The sequence below is a fragment of the Neophocaena asiaeorientalis genome, unplaced genomic scaffold (assembly GCF_003031525.2).
Source record: "Neophocaena asiaeorientalis asiaeorientalis breed wild unplaced genomic scaffold, Neophocaena_asiaeorientalis_V1.1 scaffold254, whole genome shotgun sequence".
Lineage (NCBI taxonomy): Eukaryota > Metazoa > Chordata > Mammalia > Artiodactyla > Phocoenidae > Neophocaena > Neophocaena asiaeorientalis.
Genome location: NW_020174705.1, coordinates 1,344,908 through 1,369,719, shown reverse-complemented (window position 1 = coordinate 1,369,719; position 24,812 = coordinate 1,344,908). Strand labels below are relative to the sequence as shown.

The window sequence follows — 24,812 nt, the reverse complement described above, 5'->3', positions numbered from 1 at the left end:
CCGCTTGGTGAGTCTGCGGGGAGTCACTGCCAGAGAGTCCAGCTGCTGAACAGGGACCTGGTCTCGACAAGGGCGACATGCTCCTTTCGGGTTGTTGTTGTGCAGGTAAAGCTGAGTGGAAATATGGGTCGCCGGGCAAACGTCGCCCTGATCAACAGCAGCCTTCTTGTGACCGCCACTGGGGAGGCGGTCCTCAGGTGAGATCCCGACTCTGCAGAGAGCGCTGGGGTTGAAAATTCTGTCCCATACAGTCTCTTGAGTACACTTTGTGTTGGAGTGTAACATACATATAGAAAAATGCACAAATTATGATGAAGTGTTACTAATTGGGCACATCCACGTAACCAGCCCTGAGATGGAAGAGCAGAACATATCAGAGACCCTAGGCATTCCGCCTGCCCCCGCAGGGGTCACACTGTCCTGACGTCTGCCTGCCTTTTTGATCCCCGGGTAGATGGAATCCCGTGTTGTGTTCTCTTGGGTCCGGCTGCTTTAGCTCATGTGACATTCAGGGGTTCTCCCTGGTTGGGTGCTTGGAGTTCCCTTGTTCTCATCGTGACCCGGTGTCACACAGGAACCATCTTTTATTAACAACTGCTCCCTTTGTTATGAACAAGACGTAACATAGATAACGTAACAACGACATGCTTTTCTCCTCAGAGTCCAAAGGGCCGTGTCTTTTTCCTGATTTTTAAAGTTTACTTTGTGAGTTGAACAAGACCCTCACAGCTGAGGGAAGCCCACTAACACAGTCCCCCCCCGTGGGACTTTCCTCCTTGCCTTGTAGATTCTGGGATTTAGAACGAGGAGAGAATTACGTACTGAGTCCAGAGGAGAAGTTTGGTTTTGAAAAAGGAGAGAATATGAACTGTGTTTCTTACTGTAGAGTCAAAGGTGAGACTTCCCAGCGTCAGAGGGAGAGCCCACCTCAGGCTTTGCTCTGGGCTGTGCTGTCATGACATGGAACTCAGGGCTGTTCTAAGAACCATACCTCAGTTACAACTATGTCAGTCACTCAAGTACAGTCAGCCAAGAGCAAAAAAGAGGCAGGAAAGCTGTGTTGTCCCACGTAGTGGTCAAGGAGTTTGGTCAGGAATGTGACCGGCCTGGCTGCGTGAATTGGTGTCTGTTCCTCCTGAAACCTCAAGAAAAAGTCAGTGTGAGAAACATTAAATATATATGTGTACATGGATGTGCGTATGTGTACACACACGCACACACAAATATGACAGAAAGAATAGGAAATGCACCAGAGCAGCACTTCCATGCCCGCTGAGTGCTAAGTGCTGTCTGGCATTGGGAAAGCAGCCCTGAACACAGGTAGGCAGGCTCCTCTCTCATGGGAGAAACCAGAGAGCAAGCAGCACCACTGCCCCATCCCCCCCGCAGTGACACATGTACACACTGTGTCACTGCGAGTAGCGAACTCCTGCTAAGGAAGACACAGCCAGGTAAGAGGCTGGGCAGTTCCTGGACGGAGGGCCGACAGGCTGGTATTTTAGAGAGGGTGGTCAGAGAAGTGAGCTTGCTGCTGTTTTTATCCCTTTTCAACTCAATGTGAACTTTCTTTTTACCTACAGGTCTTCTGGCAGCAGGTACCGATAAAGGGCGCGTAGCCATGTGGAGAAAAGTGTCAGGCCCCCAGAGCAGACAAGGGGTGGAGGGCAAAGACAGGTGGACCCTTCAGATCCCCACTGAGCTTGAAGGAAACATCACACAGATAAAGGTATGCCTCGACGGGGCGCTGAGTGCACTCATTTTCTGCAGAAGTGGAGGCAGTAATTGCTCTGAACCTATTTTTGTCAGTTATTCAAATTAAGATAAAAAATAACAGTAAAATATTTTTAAAGGCCTTTTGGGTTTCAGAACTACAGATAAGGGATTGTGGACCTGTAGTAATCTATATTTATCTTTTTAAATCTATCTACCCGTCCATTTATCTCTATCATCTATTTGTCTTATTTAGTTATTTATTTGGCTGTGCCGCATGACTTGCAGAATTTTAGCTCCCCGACCAGGGATTGAATCTGCACCCCAGCAGTGGAAATGCCAAGTCCTAACCGCTGGACCGCCAGGGAATTCCCGCCCCAGCTTCCTCTTAATGCTCCAAAACTCCACTGTTTTCTGGTCATCCTGAGGCTTGAACTTGCCCCCATTCTGTTTCAAACAAAGGCATTCTGTTGGGGAGCTTGCTGTTCTTGTGGACTGCCTTTCCCCTCAGGAAAAGATTTCTGAGTCACTGCTCCACAGCCTGGTAATGGGGAGAGTAGCTGGCTTTCTGGGGTGACACCCTGCTTTGGGAGCTGGGAGCTGGAGACAGGAGCCTCTGGTCCCGGATGGCCTCTCCCAGAGAGGAGCAAACTGGGGCAAGGGCCTCGGGGCCCAATGTGGTCTGGCTCCCGCTTCAGATGCAGAGCCTCCCTCCGACCCACCTGGACCTGGCCTCTGTGCCGGAGCTGGGGGAGTGAGAGATGCTGGCAGCCGCCCCTCCCAGGAAAATGCCGGAGGAGAGGGAGCCCCGATTTCTTGGCCAAACCTGCCTGCCAAGCTCACCTGCCACAGACTCTGCTCTTCTTACCAGACTTAGTAGACTTTCTTCAATAAGTCTTTCTTCATTTACTCTGTGCCCAATTCCCAGAGAAGTACATGGTTGTGTTTTCATAATTTTCACCAGTTATGCCTACTATGTCCTCGGGGCTCCTCACCTGCCTTTCTGGAACTTGCCTCTCAGATCTGCTCTGTGTGAATTTTTTTTTTTTTTTTTTTAATTTTTGGCTGCACCAAATGGCACGCAGGATCTTACTTAGTTCCCCGATCAGGGATCGAACCCACGCCCCTTACAGTGGAAGTGCGACATCTTAACCACTGGACCGCCAGGGAAGTCCCTGAATTTTTTAAGATAAAGTTTACTTAATCTATACTAATCAGGAAATGAAAACTTACATGGTAAACAGTTTAGGGATACCTTAGAGCAATTTTGGGAATTACTTTTAGATCCTCATCTCAGGTCATAAATAAACATAGTTTCTGGATGAATTAACGAGTTAAATATATTTAAAAGTTAGGTCAGGGACTTCCCTGGCGGTCCAGTGGTTAAGACTTCGCCTTCCAGTGGAGGGGGTGTGGGTTCGATCCCTGGTCGGGGAGCTGAGATCCCACATGCCTTGCAGCCAAAAAACCAAAACATAAAACAGAAGCAATATTGTAACAAATTCAATAAAGACTTTAAAAATGGTCCACCTGTTAAAAAATGAAAATAAAATTAAAAAAATTAAAAGTTGGGTCAGAATAACTGGCTAAAAACACAGAATATAATCAGATCTGTAGAGAAGGTGTAACTTTCTTAGATTTTAAGTTATAAAAGAAGTTGCAAAAGCAGAGGGACAAGGTTGAGTCCATAAGAACATGTCACACCGGGCAATGTGAACAGGAAGGCTGGGATGAAAAGAAAACTGAGCTGGGTAAAAATTCACTTTAAAGGGTTAATCTCTAAAACACCAAATTTTCCCAATTTTCAATGCATAATTTTTTTCTTCATTTGAATACCAATCCCAGTTGATGTGTACATTGAAAGTATTTTTGTTTTTTTGTGGGAGAAGAAAGGTGCTGTTTTAAACTGATGGCTCATCTTACCTTTAGTGATATCTTAGAATAATGGACGTGAAAAATACTCACACTTATAAGAAAAATATTAAGAATGCCAATGGAGGGAATTCCCTGGCGGTCCAGTGGTTAGGACCCAGTGCTTTCACTGTGGGAGCCCGGGTTCGATCCCTGGTTGGGGAACTAAGCCTGCATGCTGCACTGTGCGGCCAAAAAGAAAAGAATGTAAATGGATAAGTGATGAAGGAGAGTGCAGATAATTTACCTAAGGGTGGTTAGCAGAATCCATGGAAAACGTGTAACCTCAGTGGTAATGAAAGAAATGCCCACTTTAAATAATAGTAAGAGCCACACTAACTTTCTTGAAGGACGTAAAAGAAAAATTGACTCAGTAGACCATGTTCCTCAAAGAGAAGCCTCAATCTTGTAATTATTTCTTTCCAAATAAATCTACAAATTACATGTTTATCCAGTGAAAATAAGGAGGGTTTTTTTTCCTGAGGGAATTCAACACAATAATTCTAAACTCATTTGGTAGAGCAAATGGCCAAGAAAAAATTTTAAAAAGAATCAGACCATTTCTGTATCCTATACCAGAATATATCTGAAAGGTATAGCAATTAACATGGCATGCTTACTAGGAATGGATAAATATATCAGTGGAGTAAAGTTGGAAATCCAGAAATGGATTTGTATGGATTTTGAAGTTTAATATGAAATTATGAAAGTGGTACTTGACATCACTAGAGGAAGTCTGGATAGTTCACTAGAGTGTGTAAATTTGCTTTCCATTTATAAAACATAGACGCCCCTAAGTTCATGTCAGTAAAGTAAACTCTAGAAGATGCTCAACCAGTCAGGATAGACATGAACGAGAACAACCACACAAGTTTACCCGCTGGATCTAAACTCTGAGTGTTGTTATTTTAAAGTTTTTCTACAAATTATACATTTTATACTTATAAATTTTTAAAATCATGTTTTTAAACAAGAAGAAGAAATAGTGCTTGGAAATTGTTTATGAATCCTCGTACTTATAACATTGCCCTGACTGCACCTCTCCTTTCTGTCTCTCAACGTGGGAATGAAGTGGGGCTCCAGGAAGAGCCTCCTGGCAGTGAACAGCATCAGCTCCGTGCTCATCCTCCGCGAGCAGGCCATGTCGTCCCACTTCCACCAGCAGGTGGCCGCGGTGCAGGTCTCCCCGAGCCTACTCAGCGTGTCCTTCCTGTCCACGGGGGTGACGCACAGCCTGCGTACAGACATGTACATCAACGGAGTGTTCGCCACCAAGGTCACTGCCAGGGTGACCATGGGCTTGGGCGGGATCATCGATGCAGACGGAAGACCTGGTCGGTTGTTAGGGTCATTCGGGACAACGAGGCCCAGACGGCCGGTTGCTTTTTAATTTCCGTGGTTCTTTGTAGGATGCTGTTGCCGTCTGGAATGGAAAACAGGTGGTGATCTTTGAGCCTTCTGGAGCCACATTACGAAGTGCAGGTAGGAGTCTTTTCAGCCCCACGAAGGGGACTCACATCTAATGGGGGTGGGTGCTGGTGCCTGTGAGGTGGGCAAAGGGCAGGCCCAGGGCCATGGTGAGACCCTTATGTCAGTTCTCGTGCCTGGGCCTGCGTTTCCAGAGCCAGTGCTGCCACTCTAGCCCTGTGCAACCAGGGCCTCCCCAGCCTCCCTATAGAAGCCAGTTGAGGTAGTTAAGTGCAGGCAGATCTGGGGCCAGCAGCCCTCCTGGGCTCCAGGACGATGAAACAGCTCAGAAATAAGTCGGCATGAGTGTGAAGAACGACAGTGCTTTCCGGGGAAAGGGATGCTACACACCTGACTTCTGAACTTCCCAGAGCATGCACAGCAGTGAGCCCGTGGGGTCTCGACCAAGGCCAACCTCTGTCTGAAAATTTCAGGGTGGATCTTCAGAGCTGTTCCACCTGTCCCATCCATCGCTCTGACTCTCTGTTTCACTTTATCTTCTGCTCTTTAGCACATGTCTGTATGAGTTACGGGGCTGCTGTAACAAGGACCACAAAACAAGTGGCTGTTTAGGAGTTATTCTCTCACAGTTCTTGAGGACAGATGTCCAAAATTAGTTTCACTGGCCAAAATCAAGGTGTTGGCAGAGCCCCAGAGGCTCTAGGGAAGACTCTGCTCCTTGCTTCTTACAGCTTTTGGTGGCTGCCAGCAATCCTTGGCTTGGGGTCACATCATTCCAGTCTCTGCCTCCACTGTCACATTGTTCCTGTCTAAAAATCTCCCTCCCTCTTATAGGGACACTTGTGATTTCATTTGGGGCCCATTTGCATAATCCAAGATAATCTCCCCATCTCAAGACCTTAACATCTTTGGCCATATAAGCTAATATTCATGGGTTTCAGGGATTAGAACCTGATCTCTTTGGGGACATCTTCCCACCAAGCACAGTGACCATCAGGACGTGCTCCTCGGCAAGGTCTCCTTCTGCACAGTTCTTGTCTTCACCCATCCTGACCTAGGCCCTCCTACCTCACAGGGGGATGCCCCCACGTGCTTGTTTGAATACCTCACACCTCCCTGGGGATGTTTTTCCACAGGTTATCAACTCTCTCCCTCATATTATTCCCTCACTTTTTTCTCCTCCTCTAACACTTTGTTGCCTAAAGTTCTCTTAGAACACTTTTCCCACCCTGCCCTGTATCGTGCTAATAATTCACGTCTTTGCCTCTCTTCTACCATAGACCCCTTGAGGGGCAAGGGTGAACTTATCCTCCCAAGAGGTGCTGAGCTATTTTCTGTTTTGTGTGTGTCATCATCTTCCTAACTAGATAAGAACCTGTCTAGAGCCAGAGACTAGAGCTTGTGGTCTCCAAAGTTCCACATAAGATAAGCAGATGCTTGAACAATCATGCTGTCATAGATGCTGTGCTACTGGAAGCACCACTGCTAGATGGGAGAAAAGAGGAGAGACCATCAGTGACTGGTGAGGGCAGGGTGCCCAGCACTGAGTCCCAACTCCTGGCCATCACCGGCAGCTGTGGCCCTGGGAGGTCCCTGTGTCTCAGAGCCTCACTTTCCTCATCTGCAAGATAAAGAAAACACACCTTTCACAAGGCTATTGTGGGTGCCAAGGAAAATTAGGGAACACACATGAGAACACTTCTTGACTACTGCAGCTCCACCCCTTCTACCCGTCTCACCGTGGTTCCTTCTTTATATCCTTAGTTGTAGAAGACCTTTTCTGCTAGGTTTCAGTCTTTCTCATCAATAGTTGCCCTACAAAAAGTTCTAGTTTTAGTGTGAGAATGCTTCTTAAACTCAAGGAGCTATGACGAGACTAGCTGCTGCTGTCCTGACCTTTATCTTTAATTTTAGGTACCTTCCTGTGTGAGTCTCCAGTGTTAGCCATGCACGAAGAAAACGTTTATACGGTGGAGCCAAACCGAGTCCAAGTTCGAACGTGGCAGGTAAATTGCTGCTCTAGAGTGAGTGGCCTGTGACGTTAAAGACAATTAGAGCAGAGTTTAAAATGCCATCTCTAAATCAAGCCAGAGCCTGCTTAATGACTTCACTCAACCACATCAGATTGCCCCCACTGGGTAGCCCCTGAAAGATACATCCATTTGGATGTATCTTGGAAAAAGGGTCTTTGCAGATATAATTAAGGATCTCAAAAGGAGACAACTCTGGATTAGGGTGGACCCTAAATCCAAGGACAAGTGTCCTTCTAAGACACAGGGAGAAGGCCATGTAAAGATGGAGGCAAAGACTGGAGTGATCTGTCTACAGGCTGAGGAATGCAAGGAATGCCGGCAACACCAAAAGCTGGAAGGGGCATGGGACAAATTCACCCTCAGAGCCTCAGAAGGAGCCAGTCTTGCCCACACCACTGGGTGCTTGGTTGTAAAAATGGATTGTCAGATAGCGTCTCCATCGACAGCTCTTGTGACTTCAGAAGTCAGGAGGTGAGGCAGTGGCCTTTTGCAGTGAAAAGGACTACATGGCTGGACCTTGAGTGCGTGGGGGTGTGAAATGGGAGGAAATTTTGCTGTGTTTAATGCGCATCTTGAGGGCTGAGGGGTCGTCAGTTCAGGACATATCTTTAGGCAGACCTTTTTCCCTGCATGTGTCTAAGGGTGAGGCCAGGATGGGAGCAATGTGTGCCTCCAGGATTACAGGCCTTTAACACACCATTCTCTTCCCTCCGGGTGGTGTGCAGTAAGGAAACCCTGCCCACATCCCGTGCACACTTGCTGGACCCCCAGGGCTGACATGGTGTATTAGTTTCCTGAGCCTGCCATAACCAATGACCACAAACTTAGTGGCTTAAAACAATAGAAATTTATTCTCTTTGCAGTTCGGGAGGCCAGAAGTCCTAGGTGTGGGCAAGATTGGCTCCTTCTGAGGCTCTGAGGGTGAATTTGTCCCATGCCCCTTCCAGCTTTTGGTGTTGCCGGCATTCCTTGCATTCCTCAGCCTGTAGACAGATCACTCCAGTCTTTGCCTCCATCTTTACATGGCCTTCTCCCTGTGTCTTAGAAGGACACTTGTCCTTGGATTTAGGGTCCACCCTAATCCAGAGTTGTCTCCTTTTGAGATCCTTAATTATATCTGCAAAGACCCTTTTTCCAAGATACATCCAAATGGATGTATCTTTCAGGGGCTACCATTCAGCCCAGTACATGCCATAGTGTTCTGCATCATGGTTGAGGACATTTGTTATGGCACTGGTTTTAGCTCTCAGTATGACTGCTTTGTCCAGCTGTGAGTTCTTTCCTGGGGTCCAGCATTTGATTTCCCAGGGCTGCCATGTCCGTGTCCTTGTACCTCACAGCTTGCACGTCCACTCTTGCATTCAGCAATTCCTGAAAGAGCTTCCATGCAATTCTACTTTCTAGCAGGAGGGTCAGACAGTAAAGGTGCACACTGAAGTGTGGAGGTGGGTGGGAAGTATTGCAGGGGGTGGCATTGGAATAGAGACCTGACAAGTCAGGGAAGTGCCCGCAGCCCCACTCGCCTCCTGGGGCAAAGTGCAGGTGGAAGGAGCTGGGGCCTGTTGAGATACCTGCCCTGCTTCAGGTCAAAAGGGAGGCAGAGAGGCTGGAGGGAAGGAGGGATGGGCCTTGCATACTGCTGATAGTTGTGTAGGGGCATCAGCTGTGGACATAAAGCCGAGGCAGGGAGGGGCCCTCCTAACAAAAGATGAGGGAGCAGCTGGGTTATCAGAGGGGTGACCTGCGGAGCTGGAGAGTAGAGGCATGCAAGGAAAGAAGGAAAGGTCTGCAGGGAAGGGGCGAAAGGCATACTGGGAAAGAAGGATAGGCCTGCTGGAAAATGGGGGAATGGCATACTGGGAAAGAATGATAGGTCTGATGGGAAGGTCCAAAGAGCATGCTGGGAAGGGGCAAGAGGCATACTGGGAAAGGGGCAAAAGGCATAACGGGAGAGAATGAAAGACCTGCTGGGAAAGGGCGAAAGGCATGCTGGGAAAGAAGGATAGGCCTGCTGGAGAAGGGGGAAAAGGCATACTGGGAAAGAATGATAGGCCTGATGGGAAGGAGCAAAAGGCATGCTGGGAAAGGGGTGAAAGGCATACTGGGAAAGAATGATAGGCCTGTAGGAAGGGGTGAGATGCATACTGGGAAAGAAGAAAAGGCCTGCTGGGAAGGGACAAAAGGCATACTGGGAAAGAATGATAGTCCTGCTGGGAAAGGGCGAAAGGCATGCTGGGAAAGGGGTGAAAGGCATACCGGGAAAGAATGATAGGCCTGCTGGGAAGGGGTGAAAGGCATACTGGGAAAGGGGTGAAAGGTTTGCTGGGGAAGGGGCGAAAAATCAGCTGGAGGGAACTTAGGAGCGTCTGACCACAGACAGTCTAGAGTTTAGACTTTTTTGTTGATTTTTAGGTTAAGGAATATGTGACCATGGTGATTAGTAAAGTAATGCCAGCCTGTGTAAGGAATCCGTTAGCACCTCTCCTCTCGTCGGAAAGCTGGAGTGTGTCTCCAGACCTTTCTCCCTGCCCGTGCACCCATGACACACAAACTGCAGTTGTTGCTGGTTTGTGTGGTGATGGGCCAGCCGTTATGTACCTCATGGTTCTCGCAGAAGCTTCCTCCAGGCGGGAGTGCAGAGCCCCGCTGGTTCCCGTGCTCTGAGCAGGGGCTGGTGTCTGACAGACACCCGTGGAGGCAAAGCCTCGGGGGACCATGTGGAAGTTGGAAGGCAGGAGGTGTGGAGCCCGAGTAACACGGTGCGTTTTGGCTTGTTTTTTTCTTGCTTTTGTGTTTTCTTCCTAGAAGATCACTTCTGTGTGGGAAGGACTAGGGCAGCTGGTGAGCAGTGAAGGCAGGTAGGAGAGGCCACAGGTGAGAGGTCCGGGGGCTTGGAGCGCGACAGTGGGCAGGGAGCCAGGCCAGAGTCAGCAGTTAGGGGCGTGGTGAGCAACTGGTGTAGGAGGGAGGAACTGAGGACATTCTAGTTGTCTATTTTGCGGGTCTGTGCTAATTGTGGAGCCTTAAGGTGGAAAGTACAGAAGCAGAGCAGGGCTGGGGGGGAAGGGTGCAAGTGTGAGGTGCCTCGGACACCCTTCAGAGATGTCCCAGTGTTACCTGAAAACGAGGTTCGCCTCTCGGTGGATGTCAGCCAATAGACACAACCAAGCTAAGATCGGGAGAAGGAAGGATTTATTACTTGCAGCCAGGAAGGAGAACACGGGGGATCTTTCCCAAAACAGTGTCTCCCTGAACAGCAAAATTGGGGAAGTTTTAAGCTAAGGGCACAAGCATATTCACAAAAGCGTTTGAGCAGAGGAGAATTCAGGGTAGAATTGGGGCAAAGGTCAACAGAGTCCAGGCTCTGTGGATTGAAGTCAGTGGGTGGGAGCGTTACTTCCTGCAGAACTCAAAGGTGTATTATTATGTATATCCCTTGAGGAACCAGGACCTGCCCCAAGGCTGCTCCTCCCTTGTTTCTGCATTCCCTCCCTAAGATCATTAATTGCTGAGGCCTGTTCTAGGACCAGCACTGTGGCCAGGCTTAGATCACAAAATGGCTTAGGCTAAAATGGGTCCTCTTATGTCAAGAATACCAGTCCTGGTTCTCTTTCTCCAGGAACCCCCACCCCCACCCCACCCCAGCCTATATTCTTACACCAGAGCCAGCTGGAAACACTGCTCTGGAGGCAGGAGCCCAGGCCGCGCTCTGAAGCAGGGGTTGGGAATTGGGACATATCATTGAGGCAATGTGGAAGGAGAGGAGGTCAGGTTTGCACTGCGTAACAACGTGTCAGGAGCGGCAGAGGAGAGGTCGAGCAGAGGAGGCTGAGACCCTCGCTCCGTCCTCACCAGTGAGCCTGTCCTCACCAGTGAGCCATCGCCTGTGACTGTTGTTTGCTTGTTCCACAAACGTATACTAACCGCCCTACTGGGTGCATCAACATGAAGATCAGATTCCTCAGCTTGGAACTCACCCCCACGCTGTTTATCCCTCACTCTGAGTTTCCTGGACGGGTTATGCAGCATCCTGGCCTGCTCCTCAAGTCTCTGTGCCTGGCACTAGGAGTCTACTAAATTCTGTTGGAATGCCCCCCCTTCCCCGGTCATCCAGCCTGCTCCCCGCTACCCCTGCACTGGGACCTGGCCTCCACCTGCCGCCCACTCAGTGTTGGGGTGCCCTGCTCCCAGCCCAGCACCATGCCACGCAGACACTTACTGGGCGCTGCTTGAATTGAGCCAGGAGCCTCTCTCAGCTCCAAGGACAAGGGTGGGTCCATGCACAAGACACAGGAAAGCCTAAGCTCTGTGCAGGCCTGACTGTAGTCACTCTTTCCAAAATGCTCTTAAAGTAAGAGTGACACTTTAAAACCCTCCAGAGTCTTCCAACTTCACGTAGAACAAAATCTGACTCTCCACCTTGGCCTGCACTGATTACCCACTCGGGTAAGTGATTTGAAATCACTTGTGGCTCAAAACCCTCCAGAGTCTTCCAACTTCACATAGAACAAAATCTGACTCTCCACCTTGGCCTGCACTGATTACCCACTTGGCCTCTGCTCACTGCCCACCTCGGAGGCCACCCCTTGGCCACCTCATTCCTTCCTGCTGTGCTGGCTCCTCCTTGTCCTGGAAAGCCAGGCTCAGCTCTCCAATAGGTGGCTCCTTCTCCTCAGTCTCAGTTCAGGTTTGTCCCACAGACAAGACCTGTTTCTCAGGCATTTACTGAGGTATGATGTACACACAGGAAAGCAAGCATGTTGTGTGTGCAGCTCAGTGAGTTTTCACAGATGGACGTATCCGTGACGCGACCACCATCCCTTCCACTCACGGCCTCCCCTGGATGTGACCACTTAGAGGACACTAGCCACACAGTCAGTTTCATTGGGGCTTTAACATAAGACCTTGCAGGCAGTACCTCCTGGACCAACCCAAGCAGGTGGAATTCAATGTCTCGCCACCTTGATAGTTTTGTTTTAGCATCCTGTCCGTCACCTGTCTACACTTGCTCAGGTTGAGTTATGTGTGTACTTGCTTGTTGACCTGGCTGCTACCTGTCTCCCCCTCTGAACGTAAGCATCAGAGATCCCCCCGGGGCAGGGCCCCGTCCTCTCCTCCCCATGTGGGGTGAGACTCCAGCAGAGGGCAGGGCCCTGTGAATAAAGCCTCCCTGAATTCCCTGTTCCCTCCTTTTTTCTTCAGGGGACTGTGAAACAACTCCTGCCATTTTCCGAAACAGAGGGGAACCCATGCTTCTTTGACGTCTGTGGAAATTTCCTGGTTGTAGGGACAGACTTGGCTCACTTTAAAAGCTTTGATCTATCCCGAAGGTACAGTGTTTGTCCAAATAAAAGTATTATATTTTTAAAATTAGTCAGGAGGTAGTGTGGTGAGTAGAAAATGGAGAGGAGGAAGCAAACTGCTTATGTTCTCATTTCAAACATTAATGTGCAACTTACTTTTTTGAAATGTCTTATGTCTTGATTTAAATTCTTCATCTTTGCATGAAGGGTAAGGGACCAGCATCACTATGTGATGGACACATGACAGTGCATTTGTCAAAATCCATAGAACTTTACAGCTCAAAGTGAGCCTTAATGTCTGCAAATTTAAAAAATCAGTTCAGGGGATCCCAGGATGGAATGCAGACGAGGCAGGACTACCTGAGTGTGTGGAACTGCCTCCCTGGGAACCAGGTGCCGCCTGGGTCACCCTGGCACCGAGTGGGACCGTGAGACTAAGGGCTAAGGGGCCGCACACAGCATGTGCTCTGCAGACGAAGTCAGTTCCCATGGGGCTCGGGGAGCAGTACCCACACTGCCATCCAGGCTGGACATGAGCAGCCGAAGGATGGGATGGGAGCCCGAGGGAGCCAGCTTCTCGCCTGGGTGGGAGGTTCCAGATCAGCAGGGGTGGAGGCTGGAGTGACCCCTGTGCTGGTGCATCCAAGGTGGAGACGTGAGTCTGAAGCCGAGTGTAGCTTCACGTAGATGCAGGTGGATGCATATAAAGTTACCACGGCTACGAGGATACACACCAGTCAGTATACACACAGCCTTGCTCTGTCAGCCGTGGGGGCCTGAGGGCAATGACACCCCAAGAGCAACGAGCACATCCCGTGCCCGGATCTGGGTCTCTAAGTCCTACAGTAAAGGGAACTGATCTCCTCGGAGAAATGATGCTGGGACCGATACTGGGACTGGAGCAGGAAATACACCAAATGAGCCTGGAGACTCTGTCCCAGCTCAGAGGGGCCCAGGGAGACGAGACAATTAAATGTCAAGTGGGGCCTGGACAGGGGCCTAGGACAGACAGAGGACACTAGGAGAAAAGTAAGGAAATGTGAATAAAGCAAAAAAAATCATAATGAGATACCTCTACAAGCCAGCGTTGTTTCTAATGGCAACAAACTGAAACAACTAAACAGGGAATTAATTAAATAAATTTTAGTTTGTCCACACAGCGGAAAAGCACACAGCTGTAATGAAGTATGGGCAGCAGAGACCCCGGCCAGCTGTGCTGTGGGGACGATGAAGCAGCCTTAATAAGCTGCTCCTGTGTGAGACAGGGACAAAATACGTGTTCGTGTTTGTTCACAGAAACAGAATTTTAAAACCTCACCCACCAAGTAGCAGATTGTTATGTTGTACAGCTGAAACTAAGATAACGTGTGTGTCAATTATACCTTGACAAAAAAAATGTAAAAATAAAAAATCACCCTATGTTCTGAGCTCAGCCCATTTCCTGGGTCTCACATTACCGAAGTGAGAGCAGTTGGGCCCAAGCGGAACTCAGTTCTCTGGGCCCAGGTTCCAGGCTGCAAGGAGAAGGGGCGCCTGCCATCCCACGGCGGTGCCACTGAGACCGCGTCCCTCCCCGCAGAGAGGCGAAGGTGCACTGCAGCTGCAGGAGCCTGGCAGGGCTGGTCCCCGGCGTTGGGGGCATGGCCTCCCTCAGGTGCAATGCCAGCGGCAGCAAGATCAGCATCCTCCTTAGCAAGGTGAGTCCGCTCGTGCGCACAGCTCTTCCCACCCCTCCGGCTGGCCCTTCTGTGCCCCACACCCCGCGCTCTTGACGTCCCCTCCTCCCCGGCCGGGCGGAGTGGTGGGGGAGCTTTCTGTCTGGCCTCTCCTCTTGCCTGGGGCCACCCTTCACCTCCCCACCTTCCTTCACTCCCTGTTTCATCAGGAGCAGTGGTTTCTGCTTTGCAGAGACCCTCACCTCTTCCCTTTTCTGCCTCTTTCCATCACCCGACTAAATTCTCTGGGCACCAGGGGTGATGACTGTGGAAGGACCTTGGAGCCTCTTGCTTAGAGAGACACACGACGTGAGTGTGAAGGAGGCAGGTGGCTGGGTCGCCTGCTCTGGAGGAGCTACTGCCTTCCCACCCGGCAGTGTCTGTTCATGCTCTCCTCATGCATTCACTCACACGTTCATTTGCTCACTCACTCATTCGCTCACTTATTTATTCACTCATTCTCTCACTCGTTCATTCAAGAGTGGATTGCTGGTTGCCCTCCATGTACCACACACTTTGCTGGCCACTGTAAACACAAACTGATCGGTTAAATCGGGGAATCGGCCCCTCCCCTCGGAGAAGCAGACTCGAGTAAATTTTTACAACCATGGTGAGAGCTGAGAGGAGAGGTGAAGGGCTGGAGGTCAGTGGTAGGTGGAACAGCTCTCAAGAGTTCCGGAGGCTTCCAGGGGAGGTGGAGGTTGAGCCCAGGTGTGGGCTCGCCAGGTGGGCAAGTGATGGGGGCACAGCCCCGCCAAGGCGTCAGAGTGCGACCCCGTGGCAGAAGCATGGCTTCACCAAGGTCTCCGGTCACTGGCAGAGGGGGAGGCCCAGGCTGAGTGGTCAGTGGGCTATCACAAGGTGGAAGATCCCTTGGGGCCCATCACAGCCATACCTGGCTGTAGGGCAGGGAAGGACAGGATCTGAGAGGAGCTGGGTGAGGAGCCTTTGGGGGACGGAGGGGGGGTCCTGTCTGGTTGTTGAGTTAAGGCATTTGAAGGGTGGCCTGTGGACAGTTAGACACAAGCCTGAGTCTCAGCCAGGAGGTCTGGCTGGAGGTGGGGTTCCTACCAGCCGGAGGCCAGGGTGGACCTGGGGAGGCTGAGGGAGGGGAAGCAGCTGAGCTGATGGGGAGAGACAGGCAGGCACCGCACACCAGGCAGTCCTGGGTCACTCATTCCATCAGTGGCCAGGACACTGCCCGGGTATCCACACACAGGCAGGAGACACCCACACAGGAGGTAGGCAGGGTATCGGGACGTGGTGCTGGGCAGTCCCGGGAAGGGCATTTTCCTTGGTGCTGGGTGTGGACGCTGGTGAGAAGTGCGGACTGCTGAGTGACCATTGTCTCCAGAGGCCTGATTCTAAAGAGCAGAGCGAGCTTGAGGGAGCTCAACGCTCAGACCAGGGTCAGGAATGCTCGCCCTGGTGAAAGAAAAAATCAAAGAAAGAAAAGTTGAGCTAGGTTGAGGGGGCTTGCAGTGAAAGATAGCTCCCCTGCCCCACTGGCACTCCCCAGGGGAGGAGAGGCTGGGAGAAGCAGGAGGAGGAGGATGGGATGGAGCCCCTCTCCTTGTAGACGGGGCAGGGCGGGCGTGGTGTCTGGGGTGGAGACTGAGTCCTGGACCATCTTACCGTGTCCCAGACACTTCGTTGTTTGTCATTTTGCTTAGGGAATTGTGATGACTAGGAGCTTGCGTTTTTATTTAGTCAAACCTATTGATGATTTTTAATTTGTGATTTCTTCCATTGCTTTTAAGCTTACAGTATTTTCTTTTGTCGAAGATATCAGTAATTTTTCATTTTCTTGCCTTTCTTTTCTTAAGTAAGCACGTCCCTTTACCGTCCCAGTATCTGTGGGGATAAAGGTTTAACAGTCTATATGAGTTCTAGGCATTTTGCCCCAACAACCAAGCTGGTTCCCTTTTCTCAGCTTTTCTGGAGCTTCTCTATGGTGTTTACTTCATTTTTACTCACTTGCGTGAGAATTCGTTTATCACAATCTCGGTCCCTCCTTGTGCCCATGGTTAATCCACCTCAGGTAAGATGACATCACACTCACGTCTGTATTAAGAACAACTAGACAGCCATAGTCGACCTGCACAGTCTGAGAATTTGTCTTCAGTTTTCTGAAATTAGAAAGTAGTAAATCCATAGCCATTTCAGCAGGATGAACGTAAGCTGACGTTCGAATTACGAATGCTGGAGGCCCGCTCATGGGAGCGGCTGGGTGGATGACCCGGGCATCTCTTCCAGGCGTGTGGCTCTCAGTGGGCGGGTACCCTGAGCTCCAGCTCTCTCTTCCCCAGGCTGACAACAGCCCCGATTCCAGAATCTGCTTCTACGACGTGGAAATGGACACAGTGACCATCCTCGACTTCAAGAGGGGACAGATAGATCAGAGAGAGACGTTGTCCTTTAATGGACAGGAGACTAAGAAGTAAGATTGTGGTTTGGGAGGATTTTGTTGAAAAAAATGTTGAAAACGATGTTCAGTTACTTGTTGGCTTCGAGGCAGGTTGTTGCTAAGTTTACTTCACCCTTGGGAGAGCTCAGAGATCACGAGTGGTGGAAACCAGAGGTGAAATAGAAACAAACTCCCCTGGTCAGTCGGGGTGGACTTGAGTCTCTAATCTGTTTTCCAGGTTCTAAGGTCTGGATTCATGGGGTCGGAACTCGAGCTTCTGAAAGGGCTGCAACTCGAGTGTCCACAAGGGCAGCCTGAGTCTTGGGGCACAGAGGGCCCATCAGCATCTCTGTTGGCATGGAGAGTGTTTCTGAAAACACAGTGGGGCATTGGTGGGTATGCATTCTTCAGGGCATTGATGTACCACGTGTGTGAGGGTCCGTCTCTCCCTTTCAGAAGCCAGGCCCTTGCAGATGAGAGGCTGACGAATCTTGTGCCTGTGAGCCACTTCTGGGATCAGAGTGAGCCCAGGCTGTTTGTGTGTGAAGCCGTGCAGGAAGTGCCGGGCGCCCCGCTGCAGCCAACGGACAGGAAGGCCCTGGGCGAGGCCAGCACAGGCCCCACGGTACCACATGCTGTCGCCTTTGTGTTTAGATTGGTGGGGACGTGGCAGGCTCTGTCTTCCCAACATGGTCCACAGGGAAGTTCTGGGGAATGGATTCAGGAGAGCAAGCGCTCACCCCCAGGATGCCGGGGGACACCTATCCCCTCTGGGTTGACACTGAGGGCTGGCCCCACCCTCTGTCACGTGCCATTTTCTCTCAGCAGCTCAGAGCTCTTTATCAAAACAGTTAACGTGAACTTACCCCTTGATGTCAGCTCATCCTGTGGGGTCCAGTTACTGAGGCCGACTCCTCAGTCATCCCTCGACCGATTGGCCCCCTCGCCCCTGTCTCCACCCCAACCCCCGGCTTTGCAGGGCCTCCCTCCCCAAAACTGGTGACTCTCGGGCCCAGGACTCCAACACTTTCCAAGTCTCGGGTCCTGCAGGACACCCAGCGATCCCTGAGAAAGCCCGGGGGCTGCATGTGCCTCTCTGTGACCCAGAGGGATCTTTCGTAAGGTCCTCAGTAGGTCAGCAAAGGCCGGGCGGCCCTAGAGCTTTGGGTGACTTGTGTCCCTGCCAAAGGGACTTCCTTCCAGGATGTGAGAGGCTGGATCCCCTGAGGCTACCAGCAGCGGGGTTTCCACACCCTGATGTTTTCAGAAGCAAATCGGTCTCTGGGTCTGAAACAGGAGTGGCGAGAGGGGCCCTGTTGGCATCTGTGTCACTGGAGTGGAGACTCGAAGATGAGAGAGAGGGTCTAGTGACGAGCAAGTTGGGGGCACTCGCTCCCACTTGGAGGGTGGGGGCATGGCCGGCGAAAGGCTCCTGGTCTTGTGAAGTTGGTGAGGAGACGTAGGCACTCACACAGCAGGGCAGCCACCAGCCCCTCAGCCTCCGCGTCTCCTGGGCAGAAGTGTCTGCGGCCGAGTCCTGCAGGACAGGGTCCCGCCGAGCATCGGCCTCTCCACTGTCCCTGCCTGAGAGCAGAGCAGAGTCTCCATGTCAAAGTCAAGAAACTGAAGGGGCTACTCTTGAAACATGGGAGCTCCTGAGCTTCACTCACCAGCGCGGGTGGAAGGGTTAGTTTTCACCACAAGGTCAGCGAGATGGGTCTAGTGGCTCCCAGGCCAGACGAGATGTGTCCTCCAGGAGGGGCGTCAGAGAATAGCGGAGCCTGGTGTCGTTGCTGTGTGCCCCGAGGAGGAAGGGGGTTATCTGTGTGCCCATGTGTTGGCCCCTCTACTTTCTTTGTGTTTTATGTAAATATCCCAGCAGTGAAAATGGGATTGGGCGAGATTCAGGAAAATTATTGCCAAACTAAGACAGAACGTCTCCCTCTGCAGGCAGACGTGCTGGTCCTGTCTTTCTTCGTCTCTGAAGAGCACGGCTTCCTGTTGCAGGACAGCTTCCTCCGGCCTCCCGTCTTCCAGACGCTCCTGGGAATCCAAGTGCCCCATTATTACTTCATGCGAAAGGTGGGAGCCTCCATGTGTGCGGCCGTGTCTCAGGCCCTCCTCCCCACCAGGGCTCTTCCGTTAAACAAGCAAACCGTGTGCCCTGATTTGTCACCTGAGATTCCCGCAGATCCGAGGTTTCTGTGTGGGGAAAGGCAGGCAGGCAGCAGTGCTGCTGAGGGTTGTCCCTTCCGGTGTCCCCCAAAAGCACCGTACCTTTCCACTTTCCTGTCTTCTTTTTAAAAATTCTAGCTGGTTTTTTAAAAGTACGTATTCCTATATTCACTGTAGGAAATGCAGAAGCTTCAAATAAAGACCAACGATGCTGCAAATCTCCGTGGTCACAGCCCCCAGAGATGGTTGCTAGGAAAGGCTGGCGGGCAGCCTTTCAGGAGAGGTCTTGTCCTTTGCCCACGTGTGTGTGCGTTACATACACTGGTTGTTTTTATTTTTTTTTATTTTTATTTACTTTTTTGATGTGGACCGTTTTTAAAGTCTTCACTGAATTTGTTACGCTGTTGCTTCTGTTTTATGTTTTGGTGTTTTGGCCCTGAGGCATGTGGGATCTTAGCTCTCCCACCAGGGATCGAACCCGCACCCCCGCATTGGAAGGCAAAGTCCCAACCACTGGACCACCAGGGAAGTCCCACGGGTGTGTTTTTAAATTTTTGATCAAACAGGGTTGTTTTCAGCACACACCACCCACCCCATCCCCCACCGCCAACAAGGGTATTTTGGATGAGTTATTTGCCTTCCCTGGAACCTGGTCTCCACGTCCCCACGGTCCCTCCTAGACCTGAAATCAGCCATCCTCTGCCCTGAGATGCCGTGCTGATCACGGGGGTGGGTGCATCTGGGGGGTAGGGGTGGCGGAATGTCCAGACCAGTTGAAACACTGGCTGAGTCACCTGTTCTCAGCCGGGCACCAACACCGCCTGCACAGAGGAGGCGCGGCTGCGCTGGGACCTGAAGGCTGCAGCCTGTCGTTCGTGCCTTCCGATCTGCAGGACTGCGAATGTATGTGCTGGCCGCTGCTGCTCCTATTCTCGTAAAATCTGCAGACTCCTCCCCGTCATCAGCTCTTTGGGCTCCCCTGCCGCGTCTTTATTTACTGTTGTGTCAGAAGAAGGACTGAAGTATGTAGACTTTTACTTGGATATTTTTTAGCTCTTAGCATAGGGTGATTTAAAATCAACCCTAAACATGAACTCTGTATTTTTTGCCGTTAGCAAGTGTTCCTTTTTTAGCCAGAGGTAAGGGCAGACCCCAGAGGACCCCCAGAGATGGTGGACATGCCATCTGAGCTTGGCTATCTCTGCCAGCTCCCGAGCTGAGGCCCCTTGCCTGTGTGAATGGCTGTCTGCTCAGAAGCCAGGACGCAGGTCTCCCCGGGCCCCTCCCAGGGTTATTACTGACCTGAAGAGGTTTGGCAGGAAGGCCCAGGGTGGGCTCTCTGCTCTTTGTTCTGTGACTGTCATGGGCGAGCCGTGTGGGTCTGTGGGTCTCAGGCTGTGCTGAAGCCCTCGTGCAACGTGCCCCCCTGAGACCACAGGCCAGGGTTGCCCCTGGGAACAGTATCCCCAGCCATCGAGGTCGGCAGTGAATAGTCTTTTCTGCACTTTGACTTGTGATCCGATGCAGTGAACTTTGTGAGGCTGTGTGGTTTCGATTCCAGGAGCTCCTGCGCTCCGTCCATGCAGGTTTTCTGAGTTCCCTCTTTTGAATAGACCAGTGCCTCCAGACCAGCATTTTTCTGAATTTCATTCTTATTTAGTGCTTTTATACGTTTTCATTTCTCTTTGATTTGAGACTCAAAACGTAGAGACAGCCTTTGAGCTCCTTCTCTTGGGCGTCTCCCACGTCTTCACGCCTGGGCTTGTTTCCTTCAGTCTGAGCACCATCCTCCCCTCCGCCAGCCCCTCAGCTCTCTTCCCCCCGAGCATCCACTTGGAGCTGTTGGCCTAGCAGAGGCCTGCGTGATGCTCCTCCCTGTTACCTGAGCTTTGCAGTTGCCCCAAGATGTGGTTTTCTTTGTTTTAAGCAACAGCTGTCTGTGTGCTGACACCTCCCACCTCACATGCTCCAGCTTTGTCAGGGGCCTGGCAGGGCGTCAGCTCCTCATTGGGGCAGCACGAACAGTCTTGTCTCCTAATGCTTGTGGTGAGGAAGTATTTCACTTACCTGTGTTTGCAATACGGGAAGTCTTATTCATTTGATCTCTCAGTGCGGGAGAGGAGGGGCCCATGCAGCCTATTTCCCTGAAGCGCCTGGCGTCCCGAGGTTCCTGTCCGCACACTCAAGGGTGTGGTGTCAGTCGAACAGCCCTGGGCCCCCAGCTCCCACATGTGTCCAGGGCAGGTGGCTCATCCCCTCGAGAGCAGAACCCAAGGTGAATGCAGACAGGGGGCACCGTGAGCCGTGACCGTGGGCGCACTTGTTTCTGTGAGAATTCCTGCGTGTGCTCGTGGGGAGCAGGGCTCTAATGAGGACGGGGCATCAGACCCACAGCAAGGCTGACGGAGGTCAGGCTTCTGTCTCGTGATTTGTGACACCACAGCAGACAGCAAGTACCACCCCCCCCATGGTTTTTGTGTCCACGTTTTCTGAAGGTTTCCCACTCAGTGCAAAATCAGCCCAAACTTGAGGACTCAGCTTCCCGCCGGATGTGACCCCGCCACTCGTCCACAAACCCTGACCAGGGCTGCTCTTGGCCTCTGCTTATGCTCTGCTCTGTGCCTGGAGGGTCTCCCCGTCCACCTGGGTCTGATAAATCCTACCAGGGTTTCAAGGCCCAGATCAAGTACCCCCAAAGTTGGGGGCTACAGTTGAACTTCAGAAGGATCCGTGACACAGGAGCTACTGGGAACTGAGTCAGAGGCAGGTGGTGAAGGAGTCAGAGTCACAGCAGATACGAAACTGCCAGGGTAGGGGAGTGGGGTCCAAGGAGATGGATCATGAACTCTCTACACAGGGGAGCCTGTGTAATCAGACGAATGGACGCTGCAGAGAGAGAGCAAGCCAGGTGGGAGACCAAGGGGTGTGTGTGCGGATCCAGCCCAGGGGTGAGTGGAGGGCATGGAACCCTGTCTAGCTGGGAGGAGGGAAGTGGACTTGAGAAGGATTTGTGGCTGGAGCTGGTGCAGAAGGCATGGTCCAGACAGTGCACTAAACTGTGCTTGTGCTGGGACCACAGGATCTCCTTCCTCTCCCTGCATTGGGGGTGTGGTGGGGGCGTTTTCTGAGAAGCACCAGCAGAGGGCTCACCACCACTAATCCAGGTTACATTTTGGAAACTTCCACCTGCAGTGATGCTGGCGTCGATTTTAATACCCTCTGCACATGTACACAGGTCTGACTTGATAGTAAAAGCTCTTTCTAGGAATTTTACAAACGGCCCTGGGAGGTAGGGATTTTCACGCCTGTTCACGGCTGTTGAGCAGCTGATGTTAGTGCCTTAGCGGCTGGCAGGTCCCTGTGCGTTGACAGCCTGCGTCACCCGCTGTCTGAAGCCAGAGCCCCAAGTTCTGCTAACTTCAAGGGGCCTGCAGACGTGCGTTGTGTTTGCCGAGAGTATTGCTGAATATGGGGTCTGTGTGCAGAGGGTCCCCGCAGCTGACGAGTACCCCCAGGGAGAGGCCCGGGGTGGGCCCTGGCTTTACAGGGATCCACAAATAAACAGTGCCCTTTGTCGTTCAGCCAGGAGAAGTGGACCTCGAGGACCAGGTGGACTCCGGGTCCCAGCGCATCCCCCAGATGGTGGGCAGGAGGCCCCTGCGGGACTTCGTGGGGCTAGAAGACTGTGACAAGCCCACGCGAGATGCCATGCTCAACTTCACCTTCTTCCTGGCTGTCGGGGACATGGACGAAGCCTTCCGGTCCATCAAGCTCATCAAGAGGTGAGGGTTCTGCTCGCGAGGTGTGCCGCACCCAACTCCCTGTGGCCCTCCTTCGGGTCTCTTCCCTCCCCACAAGTCTCATCGTCGCTGACTCTTCTTGACGTTCCTGGTGTCTCATGGGTTTTCACTCAAGGGGATGCTGGTGCTGGTGGAAACCTGGTTGTATATGGGCACCTGGCTGGCCTCGCAATGCTCGGTGTCTCGTGGGCTGTGATTTAGTTGTTTTGATTTACTTTACAGTGGACACTTCCTAGTTGAAAGTTCTGTAGTTGCTAAATATTTATAACATCTGTCTGTCCAGGAATAATTGCACTAAACAGAAAAGTTTTTTTTGTTTTTGGCTGCGTTGGGTCTTCGTTGCTGTGCACGGGCTTTCTCTAGTTGTGGTGAACAGGAGCTACTCTTCCTTGCGGTGCGTAGGCTTCTCATTGCAGTGGCTTCTCTTGTTGCGGAGCACGGGCTTTAGGCACCCGAGCTTCAGTAGTTGTGGCACACAGGCTCAGGAGTTGTGGCTCGCAGGCTGTAGAGTGCAGGCTCAGTAGTTGTGGCACGCGGGGCTTAGTTGCTCCGCAGAATGTGGGATCTTCCTGGACCAGGGCTTGAACCCGTGTCCCCTGCATTGGCAGGCAGATTCTTAACCACTGTGCCACGAGGGAAGCCCTAAACAGTAAAGGTTTTGATAGTAAACTCTCAAAACGGCAGGCAAAATGCAATTAAAATTGCTCTAAGTTGTCAATCAAGGGCTACCTATAAGCAGCTTCCTCTCTGTGCCTGTGAGAATTCAGAGCTCCTCAGGAGCATTTGACAGATTTTAATTGCCAAAGAGTAGAAAAACTATTGAAGGGTGAAATTCAAGTGGGAAGAGGACGGGAGATAGGGCACCCCAGCAACCCTTGTCTGCAGTGATGGGTCTGTAACCGAGAAGCAGCCTGAGACCTGGTCTTGGTCCACAGCAGAGGGGCTTTTCCCTGCTGCAGGTGGGCAAGAGGCTTTTGATCAGGGAAGTGAAGAGTGGCTGGAGGCACTTTCCGTTTCATAGGAACTCGATCACAGACCGTAGGTAAGCACATGGCCCATGCAGTATATGTAGTCGTGTATGTAACACTGCTAAGACTGTACAGCTTGAGGTGCCCAGGGGAGGAAGGGCAGCCCTTTGGGTCCCCTAATGTGCTGACTGTACCTCTGCCCTGAGCTGCGCTTCTATCCGTGGTCAGCCCAGACGTGCTTTAAGTCATTCTCTGTTGCTTTATGTTTTTTTAAAGCAACAACCGGATCTACCTCTTGCTCTGACTAAAGACAAATTCCTGGGGCAGCGTGGCCTTCGAATTCCAGACTGGTCACTGCACATCGTCTGGGTAGCAAAGCTAAATGTTTCTTAAAGGGTTGGCCTAGTGTGGGGGCAGCAGCCAGACAGTGACCACCCCCACACCACGACCACGGACTTTGCACAGTGCCCACCACTGTCCCTCGTTTCCTGGGCTGGAAGATGTGCTTCGTGGCACGGGAACAAGCAGCTGCGCTCTCGGGGGACTGTCCTCGCGGGTGTGGCCGGGCAACCCAGCCCGGTCCCAGGGGACGTGGGCTGGTTTTTGAGCCCCTGAGGCAGCTCTTAGGTGCTTGTGTTCAGCCTGGGGCTTAGTCCCTGCTACAGAGTCAGGTCCAGGGCTGCTGGCACCAGGCTGGTGCTGGGAAGGTCTTCTGTAGCCCACCAAGTTTGGCTGGATGCACTGAAGACTTTTCTAGGGAAAAAAGTGAATCAATCTCTGAAATTTTTTAAGCCAATAGACTTTTTCCTTCATACTGTGCCAACTGTGAACCTGCCGTTGTCCGGCCAGTGCTTAGGGTCTGTAGAAACGGGGACTTCTGAACGGAAACATGAGTGAGCCATGAGTGGTCCCCAGCGCTCTGCCCCCTGGCCTGTAAAATGTGTCAACCCTTCTCTGACTGCTGACCCACAAAGCTACAGAAGAATAAGCTATATTCCTTCACCACGTGGCAGTGTAATGGATAAAACACAAGTTTTAAACCGTGGTAAGAGGTTTGTGTTTTATTTTAACTTAGGAAGATAATCAGGAGTAAATGGACATCACTAACACAGTCCTGTTGTAAAGCCGTAACCATCTGACTGTAAATTCTGAGTCCCTGGAGGAAGATCACGGACAGTTCAGAACTATTCCCTGTGTTCTGCTTTATCAAAGTAAATATGACCCAGGACGCCCCTCTTGGCAGATACAGAATAAATTACTCCTGGGCCAGGGCAGAGAGCGAGGTGGCTGCCATCCCGGACGTGCCTCTCCGGAGCTGGTCTCCAGGACAGGACGTGCGCGAGCGTGAAGTGGGCCGTGGCG

At 51.5% G+C, this 24,812-nt stretch overlaps 1 protein-coding gene across 6 annotated transcripts in view; it reads left to right on the top strand.

The window, feature by feature from the left end:
• The window catches only part of IFT140 (intraflagellar transport 140), a 70,320-nt gene that overhangs the window by 15,530 nt on the left and 29,978 nt on the right, over nt 1–24,812 (top strand). For 5 of the 6 annotated variants that reach the window (XM_024759362.1, XM_024759358.1, XM_024759361.1 and 2 more), the window contains 12 exons: nt 106–197; nt 788–894; nt 1,581–1,726; nt 4,694–4,897; nt 5,031–5,103; nt 6,964–7,055; nt 12,285–12,412; nt 13,965–14,082; nt 16,410–16,540; nt 16,964–17,132; nt 18,458–18,589; nt 22,265–22,464. In XM_024759362.1, the coding sequence (XP_024615130.1) occupies nt 106–197; nt 788–894; nt 1,581–1,726; nt 4,694–4,897; nt 5,031–5,103; nt 6,964–7,055; nt 12,285–12,412; nt 13,965–14,082; nt 16,410–16,540; nt 16,964–17,132; nt 18,458–18,589; nt 22,265–22,464 (1,592 nt within the window). Of the gene's footprint in view, nt 1–105; nt 198–787; nt 895–1,580; nt 1,727–4,693; nt 4,898–5,030; nt 5,104–6,963; nt 7,056–12,284; nt 12,413–13,964; nt 14,083–16,409; nt 16,541–16,963; nt 17,133–18,457; nt 18,590–22,264; nt 22,465–24,812 lie in introns of those variants that run through there. The other variant, XM_024759363.1, reaches the window with a different exon arrangement.